This window comes from Nyctibius grandis, chromosome 21, assembly GCF_013368605.1.
Source record: "Nyctibius grandis isolate bNycGra1 chromosome 21, bNycGra1.pri, whole genome shotgun sequence".
Lineage (NCBI taxonomy): Eukaryota > Metazoa > Chordata > Aves > Nyctibiiformes > Nyctibiidae > Nyctibius > Nyctibius grandis.
This window is the reverse complement of record NC_090678.1, coordinates 2468167-2493151: the sequence shown is the minus strand read 5'-3', so window position 1 is coordinate 2493151 and position 24985 is coordinate 2468167. Positions and strand designations below refer to the sequence as shown.

The 24985-nt window shown below is 43.9% G+C and overlaps 1 protein-coding gene across 1 annotated transcript in view; it reads left to right on the top strand.

Annotated features, from left to right (window-relative positions):
• Positions 1-322: 322 nt before the first annotated feature.
• The window catches only part of PLA2G4A (phospholipase A2 group IVA), a 78175-nt gene continuing 53512 nt past the window's right edge, over positions 323-24985 (top strand). The window contains exons 1-2 of the mRNA XM_068416968.1: positions 323-403; positions 8263-8344. Coding sequence (XP_068273069.1) covers positions 371-403; positions 8263-8344 — 115 coding nt within the window. The 5' untranslated portion in view covers positions 323-370. The remainder of the gene's footprint in view (positions 404-8262; positions 8345-24985) is intronic.

Sequence of the window (24985 nt, the reverse complement as noted above, 5' to 3'; positions counted from 1 at the left end):
AGAGCTGCTAGAAGCACTTGGATGACTGGAATTCAAGATACGTGGTTTGTGCTCTTCCCCTGAGGTAGAAGAAATAAGCACAAGAAATTTCTCCAGGCAAGTAAATGTCTATACCTCCATACCTTATATGAAATTAAGTTCTTGGTAAACAAATGAATGGTGGGAGCCTTCCTAAAGTAGAGGAACTAATTTGCTCTGTTACAAAATAGAGTTTAAAAGGAACATAAGAATTTTAATTATATTTTTTTTCTTTATTTAATAGTGAAAGGATCTGTCATACTGAACTCTGCTTTGAAAAACTGGGAAGCCTCTTCTGTGTAGAAGTGAAATAGACATTTGACAGTTGTCTTGAATAAAAATTAAGGCAAAAATGTCCGTCATAGATCCTTATCAACACATTGTGGTGAGTAGCTCTGAATCTTCTATGTATACTGTCTTGTATAGAATCGTAGAATCATTTTGGTTGGAAAGGAGCTTTAATACTGTCCCGTATAATGTATCCTGTTAGAAATGACTCTAAGCACACAGCATTCAAGTTATCATTAATTCCTTAAAGAAATGGTAAGTGTGGTTAGAGCAGATTTCTTAAGAACTTTATTTGAATGAAATTTGAAAGATTCAAGTTAGCTTTTTGAAAGCCTGTCATGGCTTTGAGTGTAGTTGCTCATGTGTAAGTAAAAGTGGAATACAGGCTCCTAGTAGCCTCATGGGTACAATGTTGTAAGGTATTCTAAAGGACTTGCTTGCTCAAAGTGTTTCATCAAAGTGCCTGTAGTTGACTATTTCAGACAAGTTTTTCCACACACTTATTGTCAAACTGAACTGTAGTCTACAAAAGTAACATCCCATGTCTAACTTTCTCCCTTACAGTACAGGGGTTTTTGTACAGCTTCAGTTACTGAAAAACTCTTCCCTTTTCATCACTATGGTTAGAGGGATAAGTTGGCAATTTTGGATATGTCTTAAACTGGTGTGTATCAGTGATGTTGATTCAAAGAGAATCTTCAAAATACAGCCTGCAAACTCTAAATATCAGTGAAGTGATCTGTGCCACTAACAACATGCTGCTGCCAAAAGCTCCTGCTCCCTCCTTCCCACTTTATTCCGGTGTTCCTGCTGCATCCATCCAGAGTCACCATCTCTGGAGGTGTTTAAGAAAAGAGTGGACATGGCACTTAATGCCATGGTCTAGTTGACATGGTGGTGTCAGGGCAATGGTTGGACTTGATCCCAGAGGGCTCTTCCAACCTGGTTGATTCTGTGATTCTGTGATCCCTTGTACCAGCTATCAAGTACATGTGATTGGAGTGAGTTAACTGACCTTGCTGAGTTGGCAGAGAACAGTTCAATGCAGAAGGTTAGTTCTCTGCTGTCAGAGCTGGCCCAAGGGATGGGTATAACCATGTGAACACAACCTGTATAAGTAGAGAAGTAGGGGAAAGGGAAGGAGGAGAAAGGAAATGGGAGCAGAACTGCCCCAGTGGAGTGGTTGGACTAGATGATCTCCAGAGGTCCCTTCCAACCCTAACCATTCTGTGATTCTGTGTGAGTGGCTCAGCAGCTTGTTGAACGCTGGCTTTCAGCTGTAGTATTCACACATATCTCTGCTTCAGTGACTTTCCACAGTAAACACTGAAATTGCAATTCCTGCTCAAACTGAAATCTTGAACCAAGCTGGGTGTGTTCATATCAAGCACTTTTCATAACAGTCCCAGAATCTCACGGCAGGAAAAGTGATACGTACTCAAAGATAGTTACTATACACGTGTCATAATGTTGAACTTTTACGTTACTAAAAATACAGCATGTACTTCCTTGAAGTGATCTCTTATCAATTATGTGGTTTCTACCCCACGCAGTCACATCCTTTACACGAGTTTGCAGCCAGACGATGTCAAACTTGTGTTTTACTCACTCCGTAGTTCTGTGAACGCTGCTGTAAAGACAAGTTTCAGGTTGATGTCTGTACTTAAGAGTGTTAAAACAATACACTAACTTCCTCCTTTCTGCGTCAGTGCCCTCTCCTGGATGGAATGCTTGATCTGATCTGTACCTTATGGCAGAGGTCTCTGCAGCACTTGGTATTTCATTGAGTCATTCACATAAAAGATCTTTTTTTATACCAATATATACACACCATAATGAACAAAATGCAGCTTTAGAAGTATGTGTAGTTACAGTCCTCTGACCTGCTGCTGTAGGAATGTTGGTGATGCAGGAAGGAACACTGTTAATGCAGGAGCTGATCCTATAATTGCTTGGAAAGTGAGTGGAAATTTTTGAGGTTTCTTAATTCAAAAATTGAAATTGCATGGAAAGTTTTGCTGCAATTTAGAACAGCCAAGGGCAACAGGCTCATATCAATGCAAAAATCTTGAATTTTTGATGACATTAGCCATTAAAAGACTCAATTCTGCATTTTCCAAAAGGCCTTCTGTTAACTATTATGTGTTTTCCAATCTCTTTAATTTCTTTTTTTTTTCTCATTTTATGAAAGACTCGGAGGAACAAAATAAGGCATTCACCAAGTTACTGCAGGTACAGACAGAACTGACAGTACCAAAAATGCTTTTAAATTCAGGGAATAAGAATTAAGATGTGTAATACATCATCAGTTACATTGATACGGGGGATAAATTTTGTAACAAAGGGAAAAATCGCTTCAAGGTGAAGTTTGTGTGTGTGTATGTGCAAATGTTTGTCTTAATTTGTAATACCCTGTGAAAGAAGATCATTCATTTTATGAAAATCTGTTACTTAGGCTGGACAAATGAAAATGTTTGCCTGTTTTCTTAACCATCAGCTGAAGTGTTCTTAACGTTAAGGAAGTAAAAGTAATAAATACTTATTACACAATCTGTCTCTGCCAGAGTTTCCTGATCGGTATTTTGTGTTCAAATATATCTCCTAATTGAGTTCCATTTTTGTGACTCAGCATTCTGGGATATGAAAAATATTACATTCAGGGCATGCAAATCCCTCGCTTTCTCAGTAAGTGTGGAAAGTTTGTAGGTAAAACCCAATTGTGTTACCGGAGATCTTAGCGTGTTGTTCTGTTTCCCAGTCCCGTAGTGGCAAGGTAATGTTATGTACATACAAAGGCATATGTAGAACAGAGGGAATCAGATAATTAGGGAAATTTTACTGTGAGGAAAAAAAAACCCACACTTAAACGTGGGAGGGGAGCAAAGGAGGCAGGAGGAGGAGTTAGAAGAGGTGGAGAGCTGTGGTGTGTGAACAGGAGATGTTGAACCATGGCTGTGCAGGACACTTGGAAAACCTTGTGGTTGTATCTACAAGGGGTGGATGGAACCAGTAGAGAGTAAATGCTGGCCACAGGAGTCCCCATCATTCAGAAAACCCATGTTCAGAGAGGGCATGCTGAAAAGTGGTTTTGTTTTTTCTCCTTCTCTAAATTTGTGGAGAAAGGGTAAGTGAAGTGCAGCACATATGTAAAACCAGGTCACTTTGGGTGATAGGATTTAGATTTCTGAGTTAAGTGTGAGCTTTTTAACCTGGCTTAGATTTTTTTAAAGGTATGCACATGTTGCTCCACTCAGTGTTGCAATGTTTAAGTGATTTATATATCATCGTCTGTTTTTCAGAAGTAATTGAGGAGCCGGCAATGTACAGATTTTTATCAAGACCTAAGGTGAACATAAATCACTTTAGAAAATGCAGCTTAGTCATCTAAACTAGCAAGGGCTGGATTTATAAAGGTATTTAGAGTCACATTGCTTGTGGTAGTTTCTGGGTGCCTCTAACTTCTGTAGAACTCAGTCTTGCTGAAAACTAACAAAAAAAAAATGCTTCTGAAAGTTGTGCTAGCTGTTAATATGGACATTTAGACCTCTTAATACCCTTAGAAACTGGATGCTAAGTGGAAAATTGCCTTAATTTCCGATTGCACTTAAGTTGCATGAAAAACGTTTATTTTGGGATAAGAAGAGATCTAGACTTTTGAGCTTCCTGTGTGTATCTGTGTATTTTTTTAATACCAAGAGGGAGATCGTTTATTTTAGTACCATTCTGTTGCAAACCTCTCCCAAGCATGTGATTATGGCCAAATATTAATAACTCTATAATTACAAGCCTCAGTGTGTTATTTTGGGTGAGGCGTGGGGAAAGAAGATAATGTTTTTCTGTTTTGCCAGACCTCTGTGTACTTGCATTCGTTTCAGAGGATACCTGATCTTAAACCAGACTTAAGTTTCTTGGCAGAAGAACAGCTGGAATGACAGGGTTTTACTGCTGAAGTCAATCAAAAGCAGTTCACAGAATCACAGAATCAATCAGGTTGGAAGAGCCCTCTGGGATCATCTAGTCCAGCCATTGCCCTGACACCACCCTGTCAACTAGACCATGGCACTAAGTGCCATGTCCAGTCTTTTCTTAAACCCCTCCAGAGATGGTGACTCCACCACCTCCCTGGGCAGCCCCTTCCAATGACTAATGACCCTTTCTGAGAAGAAATGCTTCCTAATGTCCAACCTGAACCTCCCCTGGTGAAGCTTGAGGCTGTGTCCTCTTGTCCTATCACTAGTTGCCTGGGAGAAGAGGCCAATTCTCACAATTGTATTAGCAAAACAATTATCGACTTGTAATAGAAAGTAATGATGATCTCTACACTGCTGTAATAAGAATACACTAGTAAGTGATGGTTTGACCTTCTTTTGATGGTAGGCGTTTTATTTAGGCATATGAGTTTCATGGATAGGACTAGGAGATGTCAGAAAATGACTTTACAGAAGTGCTTTTTTGTCAGTGAGCATCTTGTAGTATCCCCATTTTGCAGCCAGGATTCTGGGGCACCAGAATCACAGAATGGTTAAGGGTTGGAAGGGACCTCTCAAGATCATCCAGCCCAACCCCTGCCAAAGCAGGGTCACCCAGAGCACGTTGCACAGGGTCACATCCAGGCAGGTTTGAACATCTCCAGAGAAGGAGACTCCCCACCCTCCCTGGGCAGCCTGTGCCAGGGCTCTGGCACCCTCAAAGTAAAGAAGTTTTTCCTCATATTCAGATGGAACTTCCCATGTTTCAGCTTGTGCCCATTGCTCCTTGTCCTCTCACTTAGACGCCACTGAGAAGAGTCTGGTCCCCTCCTCTTGGAGGAATTGCACACGAGTTCCAGATAGCAGCTGAGAACTAAATCCAGCACACCCATGTCCCATACTTGTAACTTAATTATAACGCCATCTCCCTCTCTGTTGCTAAACGTTCAGTGATGTCTGATTTGTGGCCTCTAGCGAGGACAGGCTCTTTCTTAACAGCTAAGAATAAAGCAAAGGGTGGTGTGTTTGTACATCGGGCTGTTTCTCTTAATTATATGGTTGTATATGACAAAGGAACTACATCAGTCTGTGTGAACAAACCCTGGGGCCAGTGCCACGTTGTGAAACCAACACACACACCATCTGACATGTGCGTGAAGGTGGCACACGCTGGTAAAACAGTTTCGAGCGCTTTCAAGAAGCAAACTGAAAACGAGACAGTGAGAGTAGTTTTCTGCAGATTCACAGCTTGTAAAAATTCTTGAAGCAAGGTAAATGGCAGAGCTGGGGTAACTGTACGTAGCTGTGCTCACAGTAGTACCAGCTGTTCCCAGATACCTGCTAAAATCCCCATTTTACCCTGCTGTGATGGAAAACTCCGGACTTTTTTTGCCATGTGGCAGAGGCAGAAGTTTGTTCAGAGAGAAGTCCCATCCTCCTTCCCATTCATCCATCCACTCGTGGAAGCTGCGATGCAAAAGGTGATGGAGGTCACGAAATCATTGGTATGTCTTCATGTCAGCACCAGGCAGGCTGTTAAATAGGTGTTGCTTCTTAACAACTTTGAATTCCCACGTCGAGACCCTTTCTGTTGGGTTTGATGCTTTTGAGGTGAGTTAACAGTCCCGGTTGGGAGAATAGATTAGAGTCTGGATTCCATTTTTACTGCGGTCGGTGAACCACTTGCTGGGCAATGACTATTTCAATATACCACTTGTAAGGTAACAGTCCACACTGTCACAGTTTTCCCCATGCCTGCGTACTTGTTCTTTGAACCAGACAACTCCTACAGCTTACAGGGGCAAAATTACAGAGCTGAAATTTACTGCTGGGCAGACTGGCATGAAATGAGCCTCCAGCGGTCGTCACAACGTGTGGGTGATTACAGCCTTGATAAAGACGCAGCAATTCAGTGTCTGGGTCAGCCAGTGTCTGCAGTGAAGTCACACCCTCAGTATCACTGTGGGCATTTTCTCCTAGAGATTTTGCCATGGTGATGGGGCTGTGCCTTTGCAGACCTCTAGACTACAGACTTGTGGAGGAGTTTGTTGGTATCATTCATGTTGTTTTTTAATGTGTCCTGACTCAACTGTTACTTAAGCATTCACAAGGCAATTTTGCTGCCTTTAGAAGATTGGTTTTGGCTTTTTTTTTTTTTGAGAAAATTGTATATCCCAGAATCACAAGATGGTTAAGGGTTGGAAGGGACCTCTGGAGATCATCTAGTCCAACCCTTGCCAAAGCAGGGTCACCCAGAGCACATTGCACAGGGTTGCATCCAGGTGGGTTTGAATATCTCCAGAGAAGGAGACTCCCCACCCTCCCTGGGCAGCCTGTGCCAGGGCTCTGGCACCCTCAAAGTAAAGAAGTTCCTCCTCATATTCAGATGGAACTTCCCATGTTTCAGTTTGTGCCCGTTGCCCCTTGTCCTGTCCCTGGGCACCACTGAGAAGAGTCTGGTCCCCTCTTCTTGACACCCACCCCTGAGGTATTTGTAAGTGTTGATAAGATCCCCAGGATCTGTTGATAAGATATAGCCTATAAGAAACTGTCTTTTTTTTATTTACTTGTATTAGAGGGATCCAATTTGGTTCTAGTCTCTGGGTGTAAGCATGTTGTAGATGTGAAATAATGAGGCTTGGCTGAAGCAACCAGTTCCAAAATAGTTATGAGAACCACCTGAAGGCCCTTATAAAGTCTAGCAGTAGTAGCTTAAATGGAGGCATGTGCCACTGTTGAAAACTAAGCCACGTATGGCTGGAAGGGTTTTGTTGACTTCTCTGTTTGCTCCTTTAAAAAGGGGTTTAAAAAAAAAAAAAGGGAAGTATCCAGATGAAAATATGCCAAGAAAGTACCAGGCACAGCCTGAATAAGCGTGTCCTATGTCCCGTATTGTCTATAATTTTAAATAAACATCAATGAATTTCCTGATTCTGACACTTCCCTTTTCCTTCTGATTGGACTATGTTGTAAGACCTTTAATATTTGGTTAGTTGTTTTGGTCCTAATGGCTGATAGGCAGTGCTTATTTTAATGTGTTTCACAAAGTTAATGAGTGGTTGGGAAAAGAGAGAAAATATCACTGTTTTGGTTTTAGAAATGGAAACCTGAAGTGAGGGTGTATCCCTGGGTATGGTAGGTGAGTGCCTGAGGTCCCATAGGAGGTTGCTCTTGATACAGCAGCTTGGGCCGTAAGAGCCAGGCAGCTTGGTGATTCTCATCAGTAGGTTGGTCAAGCTTATGGCTATGTAAAGTAAAAATAGATGTGAGTTACTGACCTCTTTCCATTTAAAGCTGTTACTTTTGTTTCTTAATTTTATGCCTCTTCCTACTTCCCTGTTTAGTTCAGGACAGACCTGCTGTTAGAAAGGCAGCTCCTGCTGCGTGCTTGGGCTTTGTAGGAGACAGGAAGCTCCAGAAACCGCATGAAGTTTGCTTGTGAATGTTTTAACAGCTTGTTTCCACCTTCCCTCCATTGTCTTAGGGACACTTGCACTTTGAATATTGATGTGTACTGAAAAGGTGTATTCCACGCATTACTCACCATATCCCTTGTGTGTGCAGTATGCACATATCTATTCAAAAACATACTTTGAAATAATTGCACCCATTCTTTTTACTGGGGGAAGGTAATTACAAAGACAGTACACTGTAAAATAGCCCCCTTTTTATTTTTTTTTCTTACCCTATCAAGTTGTCCCTGCCTGACTAAATGCCTTAAAGCAGGTTCTGTAGAGAGGAGGAGTGTTATTCATTGAGATTAGTAGGTGTGGCTGCAGGAAAATCAAGCAACTCTTGTATAAGGTCTGACATTTCAGTAAAGCTCCAGGGTGCAGTTCAGCTTTGAGATGCTCTATCCAGTATGAGTTTCACTTACATTTTGACTGGGTGATTTCTCTCTCTCTCTTTTTTTGGACAAAATGAAACCTATTTTGATAGGTGGTTTTTGGTTCTGGAGCTTAATGACCTCTAACTCTCTGACTTCCAGGTGGAACACCAGTATTCACACATATTCACTGTGACAGTAAGGAAAGCCACAAACGTCACAAAAGGAGCGATCGGTGACATGCGTGAGTATTTCTTTTTCTATTTTACCTCTTTCTTCTAGGAGACTGTTGCCGTAGGCAGGGGGAGATGACACATCAGGCTTGTCATGCGTTAAATGATTGTTAGTGGGTTGGTGTTGGGTTTTTTTTTTTGCCTTGCTTGTTAAAGCTGGGGCAATGTACCCATTTCATTGCTCACTTGCTCTACCTCAGAAAGGAGATTTGCTGCTCCTGCTTCCCATTGATCCAAAAAAGCTGAGTGAGTTGTAAACAATTTGCCTACAAGCAAGCAACACCTACACTTAGCTTCTTGGCTTAGTGCTGTTCCGAGTATAGTGAAACTGGCAATTGCTGTATCTTCAAAAGGCTGTGGTTTGGTGGTGGGAACACTTCAAAAGAAGGAAGCCCAGAGCTCTGCTGAATCAATGAAGTAATAACAACAAAAAAAAAAAAAAAAAAAAGAAAGAAAAAAAAAATCCAAACCAGATAAGCAGATCTCATGGTGGAGAGCTATATAAGCCACCAGCACTTCTTCCCCTTTCTGTTAGGCTTCTGAACCTCTGGACTTAGTAGCTGAACAGGAAACCACTAGGAAGAATGACCCATGAAAGCTCTTGTCCGCTCTGAAGGGGGGAAGAGAGAGAGAATAATATATTGGCTGAATCTGTAAAAAGAATATTCCTGTTTCCTTGATTATGACTTTTGCTGTCAGGTCACCTCTCCTTTTCCCTGGTGCTTCAGGCAGAGCGTTGCATAGCCCGAGGCTGCATGCTGGGGCTGGGGGGTGAGTGTGGTGCCCCGCTCCTGCTCTCTCATCAGGCTCGTTTGACATGCAGTTGTTTCTCTCCCAGCATGTTCCTGGAAACTGCTTTTGGGTCAAAGTAAAGCAGCTGCTATGACACACAGCTTTGCTTTAGCAGGTTAATAAGTTTTTTTTTTTATAATTAGTGTCTATTGTTGATATTAAACTTGGGGGGTAGGTGGGAGGGGAACATTCAAAAGCCCCAGGTCTGAGGGGAGGAACCCTGGCAGAAGGGGAGAAGAAGGAACTGGGAATATATTTAGCATTACTGTGGGGTGAAGGAAAGGAGCACACAGAGAAGATGCAGTGGGCTGTTATCCTGGTGGCCTCTGAGAGGGTCTCTATATAAGAAGACCTTGGGAATAGTGCTGCAAAGAGTAGACCAAAGGGCCCACAGCTTTGCATGTGTGAGAGGATGGGTTAAATGGAAGGACACAGAGGTCTCTGACATGAGACTGTGGGGAACATGGGAAGGGAAGAAATGGGGTTGAAATGGTTACCCCATGATATGATACTAAAGGGAGTATGGAAAGAGTGAAGAAAGCCAGAAGACCCTGGTGTGCTTCCCCGCCCCCACCTCAGGACAGGTATGGTCCTGTAGTATAAATACCAAATATCCATCAATAGAATTGAGTTTTTCCCCAGACAAAACGCTTATCTTACCGAATCATCAAAACCAAAAAGCTACTCAGGAAGAAGTTTTTATTTTGATAAAACCTGACAGAACTATGCTCAAGGGCCTCTGAAACTGGCTTGGTTTCCTGTCGGAGGCAGCTACGAGTGCTCCGTAGCCTGAGGCACCTGCAGTCTGGGGTATCTCTGCCTGAGCTTCCAAGTTCCTGGGGCTTGTTCTTTGAGTCCCGGCAAATCCCCTGAAGTGGAAGAAAAACAGGTGGTTGCTTCTGTTTCATTTCTGGGAAAATGAAAACGTTCTTATTTCCCATGTGTATACAAACCTAGTGTGCTGGAGGCTGGAAGCTATTTGATCAAATCAGTAATCATGTTAAATAGTTAAGAAAGATCATAGAATGGTTTGGGTTGGAAGGGACCTTAAAGATCATCTGGTTCCAAACCCCTGCCACAGGCAGGGCCACCTTCCACTAGACCAGGTTGCTCCAAGCCCCATCCAACCTGACCTTGAACACTGCCACGGAGGGGGCAGCCACAGCATCTCAGGGCAACATGGGCCAGTGTCTCACTGGATGTGTGAAGCTGTGAGCGGCGGAGGGCCTTCCCTGCACTTCAAGAAAGATGTTGAGGTGTTGGAGCGAGTCCTGAGGAGGGCAACCAAGCTGGTGAAGGGTCTGGAGGGTCTGACCTACAAGGAACAGCTGAGGGAGCTGGGGTTGTTTAGCCTGGAGAAAAGGAGGCTCAGTGGTGACCTTATTGCAGTCTACAACTACCTGAAGGGAGGTTGTAGTGAAGTGGGAGTCGGCCTCTTCTCCCAGGCAACTAGTGATAGGACAAGAGGACACAGCCTCAAGCTTCGCCAGGGGAGGTTCAGGTTGGACATTAGGAAGAATTTCTTCTCAGCAAGGGTCATTAGGCATTGGAAGGGGCTGCCCAGGGAGGTGGTGGAGTCACCATCTCTGGAGGTGTTTAAGAAAAGCCTGGACATGGCCCTTAGTGCCATGGTCTAGTTGCCATGGTGGTGTCAGGGCAACGGTTGGACTCGATGATCCCAGAGGTCTCTTCCAACCTGGTTGATTCTGTGATTCTGTTCCAGCCTATATATATATATATTTTTTTTTTCCATTTGATTTGCCAAAACTGTAACTTGTTGAAGGCATTTCTGAACCTTTACATTGAGTTTCTGATCTCAAGGATGGGATTCACTACCAGGGAGGATGGCTGTGATACATAATATGAGATGCCTTGGTTGGGGTGGCTACCTGAGTGTTGCTCTCCCATGACGGCTACTACCAAGCTGTTTACTTGTCTGGTGGGTTTCTCCTAATTTATTCTGTTGTTGTTGCTCCACTTTGTGTAGACACTGACCGCTCTGCAGGCAAGAGAGGTAATTTTACATTGTGGTGGTGATGGAGATCCTGGGAACAAGAGAGATCTTGTGTAATGTTTTGCTTTTCTTTTTTCCATATCAGTCTTTCCAAGACTTGCTGGAATCACTGTGAAAGATCTTGAGTCAATCTAAGTTTATTCAAAATATGGCAGTGCTTATAATTTTGCCGTTTGTGTGATATTTTTCATCTTAAGGATTTGAGGTTTACCTCTGCTCAAGGAGTCTTAGATGAGAGGTCTAGTGTGCCTGGTGCTGCAGCTCTGTGGGTGGGCATGGAGAGCCTGGCTTCTCTGGCATAGTTATCCACACCTCTGTCTCCGCAAGCCTAGGCTGTGGAGCTATGCAGTATTTTAAGCAAATTTTTCAAGATTTCTTGAGCTCTTCATTAATGGAGAGCATGAATGGTTGTGTCAGCCTTAAAATTAGTTCATAGATGCCCACCACACTGTAACTCCCACAGGCAACGTGTTTCCGTGAGTGAACAGTTCACGCACAGAGCACTGCTGATTCAAGACATATTTTTAGCGTCCTGGCAGATCTGGGTGGCTGGAACAACAGAGGAAGCTGGAGCTAGGATAGCTTCCAGTCCTCTATATTTATTTTATTTGGCTGAGATTTCCCATTGTCTCTGTAAGCTTTAAAATTTTTGTAGAGTGATCTGACAAAGACAAGCAATCAAATCTGAATCTGGGTCACACCGGGATCCGAGTAGCTGAGCTGCAGTAGCTGCTTTTGTTTCTCACTGGTAAAGCACATCAAAATAAACCGAAAATGGCAATAAATGCATCATAGAAATTTTCCATGCAAATACTTTTCGTGTATGGAGGCAGTTAGTCTGCTTAACAGGAGTTTGTCATTCTGGGAGTATGTGTGGGGGGATGATAAATGAGAATTACTGTAAGAATATATATTTCTTCTCAGCAAGGGTCATTAGCCATTGGAAGGGTCTGCCCAGGGAGGTGGTGGGGTCACCATCCCTGGAGGTGTTTAAGAAAAGACTGGACATGGCACTTAGTGCCATGGTCTAGTTGCCATGGTGGTGTCAGGGCAATGGTTGGACTCGATGATCCCAGAGGGCTCTTCCAACCTGATTGATTCTGTGATTCTGTAATACGTGACCCAGGATGTTTGGGGGGGGGGGGGAAAGAAAAAGTTTTGAGAGCAGACTCCCTCTTTCCCAGGAGTTCATTCAAGTCCCTTCTTATTTCAGGTTATCTGCCCATTTACTGTTGCCTTTGTATAGGAGCACTTCCTTTACTGATTTTACTTGGTTTAGTTTTATGGTGTCCCTTTCAAGGTGTCTCTCACACTCTAGGTGCTGTCCTGTTAACATCCAATCAGTGCAGCTCTATCTTCACAAAAGGTTTAAATTCTGTTTTAATGACTGCTGTTCTAATAGCTGTACTTGATTCTTCTGGCTAAGTCTTTTTACAGCCTTGGAGGATTTATGAGATGAGCAACTGCAGGAGATGTGTGGTGAGGTGACCTTGGCTGGCTGCCAGGTGCCCACCAAGCTGCACTATTGCTCCTTCTCCATCAACAGAATGGGGGAAGAAAATATGATAAAAAGCTCATGGGTCAAGATGAGGACAGGGAGATCACTTACGTATTACCATCAGAGGCAAAACAGACTCAGTTTAAGGAAATCACTTTAATTATTGCCAATTAATTGTAACAGAGGAGGATAGTTAGAAATAAAACTAAAAACATCTCCCCCCCTACGCCTCCCTTCTTCCCAGGCTCATCTTCACTCCTGACTTCTGCATCCCCCCATGCAAGGCAGGGGGATGGGGATTTGGGGTTGCAGTCAGTTCATAACATGTGGTCTCTACTGCTCCTTCTTCCTCACACTTCTCCCCAGCTCCAGCATGTAGTCCCTCTCACAGCAAGAAGTCCTTCATGACCTCCTCCAATGTGGGTCCTTCCCATGGGCTCTAGTCCTTCAAGAACTGTACCAGCATGGGTCCTTTCCATGGGGTACAGTCCTTCAGGAACAGACTGCTCCAGCATGGATCCCCCATGGGCCACAATTCCTGCCAGAAAATCTGCTACAGCATGGGCTCCTCTCCATGGGCCACAGCTCCTGACAGGAGTCCGCTCCTGTGTGGGCTTTACATGGGCTGTGGCTTCCTTCAGGGCACATCTGCCTGCTCTAGTGTGGGATCCTCCGCAGGCTTCAGTGTGGATCCCTGCTCCACCGTGGTCCTCCATGGGCTGTGGGGGGACAACCTGTGTAACTATGGGGGAATATCTGCTCTGGCACCTGGAGCACCTCCATCCCCTCCTCTTTCAGTGACTTGATATCTGCATAGTTGCTTCTCACATTTTCTTCCTCTCTTGCAGCTGCTGTGACATGTTTTTTGCCCGTTCTTAGATATTTTATGACAGAGGTACCACCAGTGCTGCTGATGGGCTCAGCCTTGGCTAGCAGCTGGTCCATCTTGGAGCCAGCTAAAACTGGCTCTGTCTGATATGGGGGGAAGCTTCTGGTATCTTCTCAGTCCCCCTACCCAACTTGCTGCCCAAAACCTGCCACATAAACCCAATATAAGATGGAATATCTCAAAAATCTATGTGTTTTTGGTGAGGATTTAATTATCTTGATTGCTCAGCTTTCTGCTGGTTGCAGGGGTCAATAGACCTTGTAAAATCACTGACTGGAGCTTTTGGAAAAGACCTTGCCTCCAGTCCAATGAGTCCTTAATGGTGGATGTTTAGTTTTGAATCTATTCCAGTTACCATACCATACTCTAGAGCATTTCCTTACTTCCATGACAGTACAAGAACTTGTAGGAAAGGACCAGAATCCCAAACTGCAGCATTCTGGAAGAGAAATGCTTGCCAACTGTGGTTCTTCTTTCTGGAGGATCTGTCCCCTTCTCGATTTTTCAGGGAGCTTGGTGGAAAACTAGGCCGAAGGAATAATTGTAAAATTTGTCTTACATCTTTAAAGATCTATTTTGCTTTAAGTATATTGGCTTTCAAAACAATTGGTAACATCTACAGAGGAAACCAGTTGTATGACTCTACTCTTAATGATCACTAATCTTGCTTAATCCTGGTTTGGATTTGCAGCTTTTACTTGCTTCATCTACTTTTGATGTTACGATAATAAACAGTGTAATTCCAGACATCTTAAGGAAAAGGTCTTTTCTTAAAAACGTTTAAAATTTGGATAACTTGTGGCACTAGTTCTCAGCTTCTATCCCAGTTTCTGTCCCTCCAGTTGGAATTGAGGATGCATCTCCACTGTAGTTAGGCCTCTCAGATAAACAAAGTATTGGGAGCAGTCCAGTCAACAGAGCTCAACCCTGGTTGCAAAACTTGCTGACATGGAGGTGGAAAGCAGCTTCTGTAAGTGCCTGTAGGCACGGTTCGCCCATGCTGCTGCAACCAGCGATAGACATCCTGCAAGCCAAGGAGATGTTCTTCTGCTGGGGCAGTGTCGCTGATGTGCTTCCTGGTTGCCTCCTGCTTCTCCAAAGGAAAGCAGGAGCTGTGGCATTACATGGGATGAGTGTGCACCTTTCCCTGCCTGCAGCACCAGCCTGGCCCTGCCTGTAGGATCTGCTGCAGCGGTGTGGAGGGCGAGAGGAGGTGATGTCCAGTGCAGTTTCAGTCACCATTTCTCTCTTCAGAGGCCTTTACCCTGGGGTTGTGCTTGCTATGAGCCATGGCTCTTGGTGTTGAAGCTGGCTTGTTTAAAGCCAGTCACAGGAGTCTGGTGCAGTTCAGGCATACGTGTGTGTGGTTTTAACCTGAGCTAACTGAAAGGGAAGGGATTGGAGTTGTGCCTGTTGGTATTAGAGCAGGGACACAACAGTTTGTTACAGCAGCTCATTGCTCTTCTCCTGGGCAACTAGTGATAGGACAAGAGGACACAGCCTCAAGCTTTGCCAGGGGAGGTTCAGGTTGGACATTAGGAAGCATTTCTTCTCAGCAAGGGTCATTAGGCATTGGAAGGGGCTGCCCAGGGAGGTGGTGGAGTCACCATCTCTGGAGGTGTTTAAGAAAAGCCTGGACATGGCACTTAGTGCCATGGTCTAGTTGACATGGTGGTGTCAGGGCAATGGTTGGACTCGATGATCCCAGAGGGCTCTTCCAACCTGGTTTATTCTGTGATTCAGGTCTGTTCTCTGTACCACAACTGGCCGTTCTGACACTCTGACTTAGCTACAGTATACTTGATTTAACTGTTGAAGTGTCATCAGATAATGCTCTTCCTGCAAGGCCCTGAAGCAGGACCTGATTTTTGCAAGGGAGCTCCAAGAGGAAAACAAGCCAAACTCCTTCCCTTTGCCAGCCTAACAGCTTGGAAAAAGTAGGTCAGAGTTGGCCAATCTTCCAGGTCCTACAAGCTGCACATGCAGATCTTCTCGTGGCCAGGAGCCATAAGATGTACTATACTCCTATCAGAGCAAAGCAGAGGAGTGCTGGAAGTATCTCGCAGGGAGGAAATAGAAATATTCCCATTTGGACCCATGCTGCTCCAGTCTGTGCTAGCGGGGCCTGGATGGGCAACTGAGTCCCAGGATGACCAAGCTCTGCAGGCTTTAGCAACCCCTTTTGATTTGACTCTTTGTGACAGCCCTTGTACCGGCCCTGCTGTTGGTCATGTCCTATAGGGGTCTGGGCTCCATCACCAACTATAGCAGCTGACTCTGGCTCTAGAGCCACAGGCTGATACTGAAATATATCTCCTTAAAAGCTGTGTATCTTCAAAAATGAACAATACTAGTAACAACTGCTCCTGAAGTGTCTAGTGCAGATCTCAGTCTAACATTGAGGTAACTGTTTCAAGGTTAGCCAGAAGCAGCGCTGGGAGGTGAGAGTCCTGTTGGAAACAGGCTCATGTGTTCCACAGTGAAACCGGTCCAGAAAATGCTGCTCTTTCCAGTTGCAAAAATCTCTTCAGTGAGAACCAAATTCTGTCTCTGAATACTTGCCATGTAGTTATTGAGGCAGGGACTGTTTCTGTAAAACGTTGGTTGAAACTGGTTGTCATCCTAGAGGAAGGCTCTCCTGTTACTCTGTAATGATATCAAAGCAGTCGTGCTGGCTTAGACCAAGGATCCATCTTGCGTGATATTCTGGGTGGAGGACCTCCTTGTCTCCCTGCCCTTGCCACGCTGTGACAAACTGCAGCTCCAGGAGAAGGCAGCTTGATGGTGACTGGGAACACAGTTCCCATGTTTGTTTCATGTGCTGTCATGTCTCCAGGCAGAACTTTGTGGTGGGGCTCTCCTCCTGGGAGTTGTGGACACCACTGTTTCTCCAGTTTGAGCCTTTCACTCCCTCCATCTAGGAGGGGTCTCCCTCCTTTCATTCCATTTGTACTCTCTAATAATTTGATTTCTTCCTGCTTGCTTTTCTTTTCCCTCTCATCCCCCTTCCCAGGGAGGGCTTTGAAGTTGTGTTAGGCTTGGGCTAATGCCTGCTCCTAAGGGAGAATCAGGAAGAACATCAGTCATAGTCAGATACAAAGTGAAAATATGAGCAGGGTGAGGATGTGATGCTTTCCTCTGATCCTCTCCAAGCACTCAGCTGTCTTCAGCAAGGGAATCCCCGAGCTGGATGTGCTTCTGATGTAATTAGCCCTCACTGAGTTTCTCTTGCATGAGCTTCACTGGTTTTCCTTGAATCCATGTAAGTCTTCTCATCCACAGCTCCTTTGATAAGGAGTTCTGCAGGTTGCTGTCTACTGCGTGAGGAAGACTTTTAATTTGGTTTGAAAATGGTTTTTTAAAAGTGGGATTTGAAGCATCCTCTGGTTACTGTCTTGCATTTTGCAGGATGCTAACTGTCCCACATGTCAGAAAAGTTCTTATAAATGAACACATGTATTTATTTATGTGTTTCTGACTGAACGTGTTCTGAAAGGGAGGAAAAAAAAAAATCACCAGCCTTCCTCATCTTCATCACTACAGAAAGGAACGCTTTTGTAAAGCCTGTCACTAAAAATGTGCTCTGTCAAAGCATCTGGCCATGAGTGTTGCAGGACAGTTGAAATACAGGGAGTGCCTGCATAGTGCTAGGTCGTGCTGGGCTTGGTGGGATGGCTTAACTCACATGCACAATCATCCCTTTCCCTTTGTGGACCTGTTAACAGCAGTGGTCTGACTAAGTGCTTCGCAATCCATGCTTCAGTCCTGGCAGTGAAATGCCTGTAATAACCCGACTGAGCGGTGGGGTTGGGGCAGAAAAAATTCACAGGTGTCACTTTTGAGTTTCCTGTAACCGCTTGCAGTAGCAATGATGATGGTTTTACTAAGATGTGATGTTTACATGGCCAACCTGAACCTATACTTAGCTACGGTTTTGCCCAGCTGGGAGAGCTCCAGGTTTTTAAAATGTTCCTGACAGTTGTCTGAATTAAAAAGTCAAGGGAAGAACCTCTTCTCACTTCAGGCCTGGAGGCTGCACTTCAGCAATATAGTAAATCGAGCTCTAGGGCTGCTGGTAGAGGACCAAAACCTCTAAAGCCTCATGCTACCAAGCGCAGATCCAGTGTAAACTTGTTCTGTGGATTCAGAAAACGTTGCCAGTTTAAATTTGTATTAGCAGACTTCATGCCAGACGAGGAATAATCTATACTCCATCAACTAACATAAATCTGGAAGAAAAGCCATAGTGTGGGTTTTGAGTCATTGACCAGGAATGTGATGATGTGCCTAAACCTACTCGAGACCAAATTATCCCTGCCCAGATCTGGCATTGCCGTGGACCCACAGTCATAGCTGAACCAGGCAACCACGCCGCCTGTTCCTTCTCTCCTGCTTGTGTCTTTGTTGGCAGGGCGAAATATTTCACAAGCTCTTAAGAACTAGGCATTTAAATTAATTAAAAAAACCCCAAACAAACCCCTTAGATTCTGGCACACTACTGGAAAAACAGATTTTTCTCTGGGCTAATGTTTTTGCCAGTTGTCACTGCTGTCTGTCTGCAAAGGGATCTGTACAGATAACCTAGAGAACTGAATATTTTTTGTGGTCTTAGCACTTCTACAAGTTTGGTTTTGAACCCTATGAAGGGTTCAGCTGACTTTTTGGGTTTTCTTTTTTTTTCATTTCAAGTCTGGATCAGTGAAACTGCTAGTGGTGTCCCACCCCAGTAAACTGGGTTGTAGTGCAGTGCCAGTGCTGGGAGTTCAGTTCTTTCCTTCACTTAAGTAACACTGGAGATGAAAAGCACCGTAATAAAAGGCACTAATAATCTCTAATAAACGTCTTACCCAATCACAGAATTTCTCATAGCATAGCTGCTACTTTGGGAGCTGCCTTACTTCACTTGTAGTCACCTTCCCATCATGAAATCTTGCCCTGCATCATCCCATTTGCAAAATCCCTCTTGGAGATGAAGACCAAAAGCTCTGGCGTTCCCTGAAGTAGCTTAAACACAGGCAGCACATAGCCTGTCACCTCCTCCTTGGGACCCCCTCTTGGCAGTCTCTGTGTGTACTTCTGGATATTTTAGGCTCCCTGTGGCCTTCTGGCATGTCTCCATATCAGCCTAGCATCTGAGTTACTGCTAAACTATGAACCTGGCTGTTTGCAGACTCTCAGAAGTATCTGCTCCATACGAATGTGTGGCCTGAAGTCATAGCGGACGTGGCTACAGTCCTCTTTGGGAGTGGAAATTCGGAGCTGAAAAGACAGATCAAAAGTTCAGCCTTGTTGCAGGTAGCTGCTGCAGGGTTCTGTGGTATGGAATGGAGGGCTTGGCTGTGCGGTGCGGTAGTTCTTAACTCAAAGTTACCCAAGAGGGTGACGAGATAGTTTTGCATGCGGCAGCCTGACACAGCCAGTTCTGCCCCTGGCACTCCCGGGCTCCACCTCTTCGGGCAGGAGAAGAACCTCTTGGTTTCCAAAATCACACCGCCAGCCTCCGCAGCAAGGACTCTTGGTGCTTGTTTGCTGCCTGTGAGCTGGCAGGGAGGGGGCACCCGGCTGGTGTGTTACCCTGAGCACCAGCATCCTCATCGCGCCGTTTCCCACCCCCTCCATCCCCTCACACAGTGGGTACCATTGCTGGCTGCTGCACGGTGGACCTGGCGGCTCTGCTTTTCTTCCATTCCTCCGTGCCACTCTGATACCGGATTAATTAATTATCGGTGCCTGTGTTCTCCTGAACACAGCAGACGTCTTTATTTAGGCCCTTGTGTTAGTCTGTCCTTTCACTAGTCTGCAGCAGAGCAAGGGTAAGCCCAATCTAATAATTCATATATCGATTAATAAGTTGTTTGGGAAATATTAGTTATTTGTGAATTACTAATACTTGATAATTACTGATAAGTACAGTTTTTAAGAATCCCCTTTTTTTAAAACTGGAAAATCACATCAAACTGGGAACAAACATTATTAATGTTATTTTAAAATTCATTACATTTTTACCTAACTCTGGCAGAGAGATCAAATCATATTTCTACGCCACTGTGAAGCATGGGGTTGGAACTAGATGATCTTTAAGGTCCCTTCCAACCCAAATCATTCTACGATTCTATGTTGTCCAATGAGCCCCATAAAGTTCACTATTTGAATAAAAATTCACTCATTATTTTTAAACACACATCAAAACTATGTTTCTGGCCTAGGAAGAATTTTCAGGTAGCTCATGCCATGCTGGTTTACTGTGATCGACACAGAATCACAGAATCAATCAGGTTGGAAGAGCCCTCTGGGATCATCGAGTCCAACCGCTGCCCCTGCACCACCTTGTCAACTAGACCATGGCACTAAGTGCCATGTCCAGTCTTGTCTTAAACCCCTCCAGAGATGGTGACTCCACCACCTCCCTGGGCAGCCCATTCCAATGTCTAATAACCCTTTCTGTAAAGAAATGCTTCCTAATGTCCAACCTGAACCTCCCCTGGCGAAGCTTGAGGCTGTGCCCTCTTGTCCTATCGCTAGTTGCCTGGGAGAAGAGGCCAACTCCCACTTCACTACAACCTCCCTTCAGGTAGTTGTAGACTGCAGTAAGGACACAAGTTAACATTCAACCCATTGAAAATGCATTTGTGCCCCCCCTGCTTTGGGGTTTCTCTAGGGAAACGGTAGGTTTGATAACGTCCATAAAATTCAGTGGAGCTCTGCAGCCAGACAGCAGCGAGCTGGGTTTGCACTTCGTGGTGGAGGATGTTAGTTAACCAGAAGGCAAAAAACTCCAGTGAACCAAGGTAACATAGTTCTTTAAGGAAGTTCTGCCACGTACTTGCTGGAAATTTCCTGTAATTGCATAAACACAGTATCTGGAGATCATGGGTCCAAAAATTCTGAATCCAGATTTACTTTCCTTGGTATTTTATATTTGAACAGGCTTTGTATAGTTTCTGTTTGTCTATTCTGCTATTGAAATAATTAAAATTGGAATGACTGAAATATAAATTATATGTCTGAAATATTAATTATATTAATATGGGGGCCTGATGACAGTCATCTGACCAAATTAGTAACATAAGATCAAATGGTTTCCAGTCATTGTAGAAAATTTTACAGGTTTCTTTAGTAGACAGATTGCTTAAAGCATTACTCATTTTTAATGCGAAAATGATTGATCCTAATTAATGTCCATTGTGTGTTTCACTTCATGATTCATAATGTAGTTTAGAGATAGAATTCTATAGCAATTACTTAACCAGGACATAAATCAAACGAGGAAAAGCCACTGAATCCTCACTTCCTACCTCTCGGCCATTTCTTAAGCCAGCGTGTTTAAAAATAACAGTTTAGATGCTGACTCTGCTTTTGTTACTGGATGTCTGTCTTCAGCTCCTGGAGATTTGGCAGATGCTGTAAATCTTACAAAAGGATTATTATGAAATTTTGTTAATTGCCTTTATAATTGATCTAGCTATAAGCTGCTAGTTGCAGGACCCTCTGTTAGTTCCGTTGAAATCAGTGCTGCTGAAACTCTATTTTTCAGTGTAAAGGTGAGGTTTCAAATAAACTTGTACTTAATTGTCAGTTCATATTCTTTTTTTTCCTGAGAAATACGAATGGAGTCTGGTCCCTCTAGGCCAGAGCGTTATCTGTGCTGGGAGAAGTACGACGTTGTAGTTGCATGAAGATGTTGAGGCACTTACTGTAAATCACAGAATCACAGAATCGATCAGGTTGGAAGAGCCCTCTGGGATCATCGATTCCAACCATTGCCCTGACACCACCCTGTCAACTAGACCATGGCACTAAGTGCCATGTCCAGTCTTTTCTTAAACCCCTCCAGGGATGGTGACTCCACCACCTCCCTGGGCAGCCCCTTCCAATGCCTAATGACCCTTGCTGAGAAGAAATGCTTCCTAATGTCCAACCTGAACCTCCCCTGGTGAAGCTTGAGGCTGTGTTCTCTTGTCCTATCGCTAGTTGCCTGGGAGAAGAGGCTGAGGAAGAGAGGAACATGGAATCATCCCATACGGTCACTGTCTTACAGTAGTGCATGTGGTCATCTGCAAACCTGCCAAGTTTTCCATTTACAAACCTTCCAGACTTCACCTACGTTAAGATGCACTGCAGATTGCTAGCCCACAAATTACGGAGGAGTCACGTGGGAATCCTTGCGCAAAGGATAGCCTGGAGCCTAGCTGAGCTGTATAGAAACTCCGCTTTCTTCAGAAGCATCCTGAGGAAGAAGTACAAATTCTTACGTGTTCCTTCTCTTGAAAGCCCTGTGGTTTCAGACACAGTATTTCAAATAGGCTTCTAAAAGAAAAGAGCAATTCCCCAACAGCGTTGTCTCTGCATAGATGAACTTGATCCTCTTGTAGTGATTACACTTGCAAAGCAGCAGCTTTTGACCCATAGACCATTTCGTAAAGATGCTTCTCTTTAAAATCAAAATATAAAGCACAGCAGTAATCAAGCTGCTTTTCACTTACATTTTCAGATTAGCTTCTTGAAAAACATACCTGGCAAATAAACTAGCAAAAAAACGGACAGGAATAAATACATCCGTGTAAAAGGATACACCTATTTATCTACGTGCTTATGGTACTTCAGTGCTTTGAAATACATTAAGTGAATACTTTTCACTTAACAGATTGCTGCTAGTTAGTTTTTGGTCCCCGCAACCAATAATAAAGAGCAAGGTTTTGATTAATATAATATAGCTTATAGCAATATCTTATCAGAGCACGCAGTCTTCCAGTATTTTCCTTCTTCATCTGAAGAAGGAAGTTATAAAAGAATAGCTTTTCATTTTCTTAATTGAAAATAGCATAAAATAAACTTTCAAACATGAAAGGGCGGATGATTAACTCTTTGCCTCAGGTTAAAAAAGATAATAAAGGCAGGGAGTGAGGGGGTGGCTCGGCAATACCGAGTTACAAAGACTGTTTTTTTAAGTTGAGTTGTTCCGTGCCTTGGGTTTAGTTTCTGTTTCAACACTTATTTGGAGATGATAGGAAGTTAGTAATGGCATCTGTGTGCCAGCTGTGCAGTGGCATGCGGTTTCCATGTGCTTCAGGGTTTTGAATACAGATAGGAAGCCATTTACTGCTTGTGTTTAAAAGACAAAATCAGAGTTTTGTAACCTATGGTTAGAGCTGATCACATAAAAAATTGAATGGAAAGGGAAGCCTTGATGTTTTGCCCAGAACACTGTTCAACACCAGTATTTTGGTTAAAAACCAAGCTTTTGTAGGCAAATTCAGTCTCTTGGCAGAGCCAAGTCTGTAGTGTTTATTGCCAAAGTAGTGCTCGATGTCCAGACTTACCAGATGAGATCTTGTAGCTGCTGATTTTGGTAAATATTTTGCTGTTTAGTTTCAAGGGGCCTATGAGGAATGGCTGAGGGAGCTGGGGTTGTTTAGCCTGGAGAAGAGGAGGCTCAGAGGTGACCTTAGTGCAGTCTACAACTACCTGAAGGGAGGTTGTAGTGAAGTGGGAGTCGGCCTCTTCTCCCAGGCAACTAGCGATAGGACAAGAGAACACAGCCTCAAGCTTGGCCAGGGGAGGTTCAGGTTGGCCATTAGGAAGCATTTCTTCTCAGCAAGGGTCATTAGGCATTGGAAGGGGCTGCCCAGGGAGGTGGTGGAGTCACCATCTCTGGAGGGGTTTAAGAAAAGCCTGGACATGGCCCTTAGTGCCATGGTCTAGTTGCCATGGTGGTGTCAGGGCAATGGTTGGACTCGATGATCCCAGAGGGCTCTTCCAACCTGGTTGATTCTGTGATTCCCTTCGTTCTGGCACAACTTTGTGTAGTAATTCAAGGGAGCTAATATATTCAGTAAAAGTTCGCAATTAGTTACATCTGCCAGTGAGAAAACAGATTTAAAAAGCACTTGAGGGTTGATCCCCCTGTTCCCTGACTTTAAATAAGAGACGAGATCAGACATAAATTCTTAGGAGCTAATAAAGTTGCTATATAAAGGCTTTCCACACTGATGCCCAACTTTAAATAACTGCTCATTAATTATACAGGTAGCAGTGTGACCTGCCAAATCGTAGCAGTTAGCTAAGCCCCACAGATAGGGAGCACAGCGTAAAACTCCTGAGAAGTTCTGGGAAGTGTTGTAGCAGTCCAGGGAAATTCTCACACAGTGAAATCGCTGAATCACAAAGTCTATTTACATACAAAATTTTAATTGAGGGAGATCGAGTCTAGGAGAAGGATTGTTTACTGTCCCTAAAATCACAGAATCAACCAGGTTGGAAGAGACCTCTGGGATCATCGAGTCCAACCATTGCCCTGACACCACCATGGCAACTAGACCATGGCACTAAGTGCCATGTCCAGTCTTTTCTTAAACCCCTCCAGGGATGGTGACTCCACCACCTCCCTGGGAAGCACCTTCGAATGTCTGATGACCCTTTCTGAGAAGAAATTCTTCCTAATGTCCAACCTGACCCTCCCCTGGCGAAGCTTGAGGCTATGTCCTCTTGTCCTATCGCTAGTTGCCCGGGAGAAGAGGCCGACTCCCACTTCACTACAACCTCCCTTCAGGTAGTTGTAGAAAGTTTCCCTAGCTAGAGGAATACGCATGACCCTTGCGTGTTATTGTGCGTCTCCATAGGTACGTGAAGTACTTTGTGGGTACGTGCAGTATCTTTATGTTTGGTGATGGCATCAGGAGGCACGTTAGGTCTGGCTGATGTTCCCCACTAGAACTGCTGGGAGGCCAAACGTTTTGAATTTTGGTTCCGTTCTGCCCTGGTGCACATACAGAACCTCCTGAGTGGTTGCAAAAAGCCTTTTTTTAGTTGTTTTGTTGTGTTTTTTTTTCCAAAAGATTATTGCTTCCAAACCTTTTTGGTTTGCTCTTTTCTTCCTTCTCGCAGCTGAAATGACCGTGTGGTTCTGGGCATCAGCAGTCTTACTGATAACATTTTAATGAAATCCAAGAGACTCTAAAATCATTTGGCTTTATTGAAAAAAGTATCTTTAGACTTAAAGTGTGTACAAGGAAGAATGTTCGGACCTGTTTTACGTAGTAATGGGTTTTAATCTCTTTCAAAAAGAGACCTTTAAGAAAAGGGTTCTTGTTTATGGTGGGTATTGTATTTGCTTGAAATGTTTCACTGAGGCAGAGGACACACTTTGAAGAGAGGATGCTGGAAAGATGTGTGGATTTTACCACAGCAGAGCAGGTGGCTTTTCATGATCACCAAAACCACAGAAATAACTTCCTGTGCTCTCCTGTGAAGCATCTGAGCAATGTTTTAGAGAAATCTGTGAAGGACTGCATCAGCCTTGGCCCCATTTGACAGAAAAAAGATCCCATTGGACAGGAAAAACCTCATTGGACTGAAAAAAATTACATGCTTTAACTAGTTGGAGAGGTAGGATTTTTAGGGCTGCTGACAATGCATTCTTTGCTCTCAGGAATGGCAATTATTAGACACATCAGATGAAT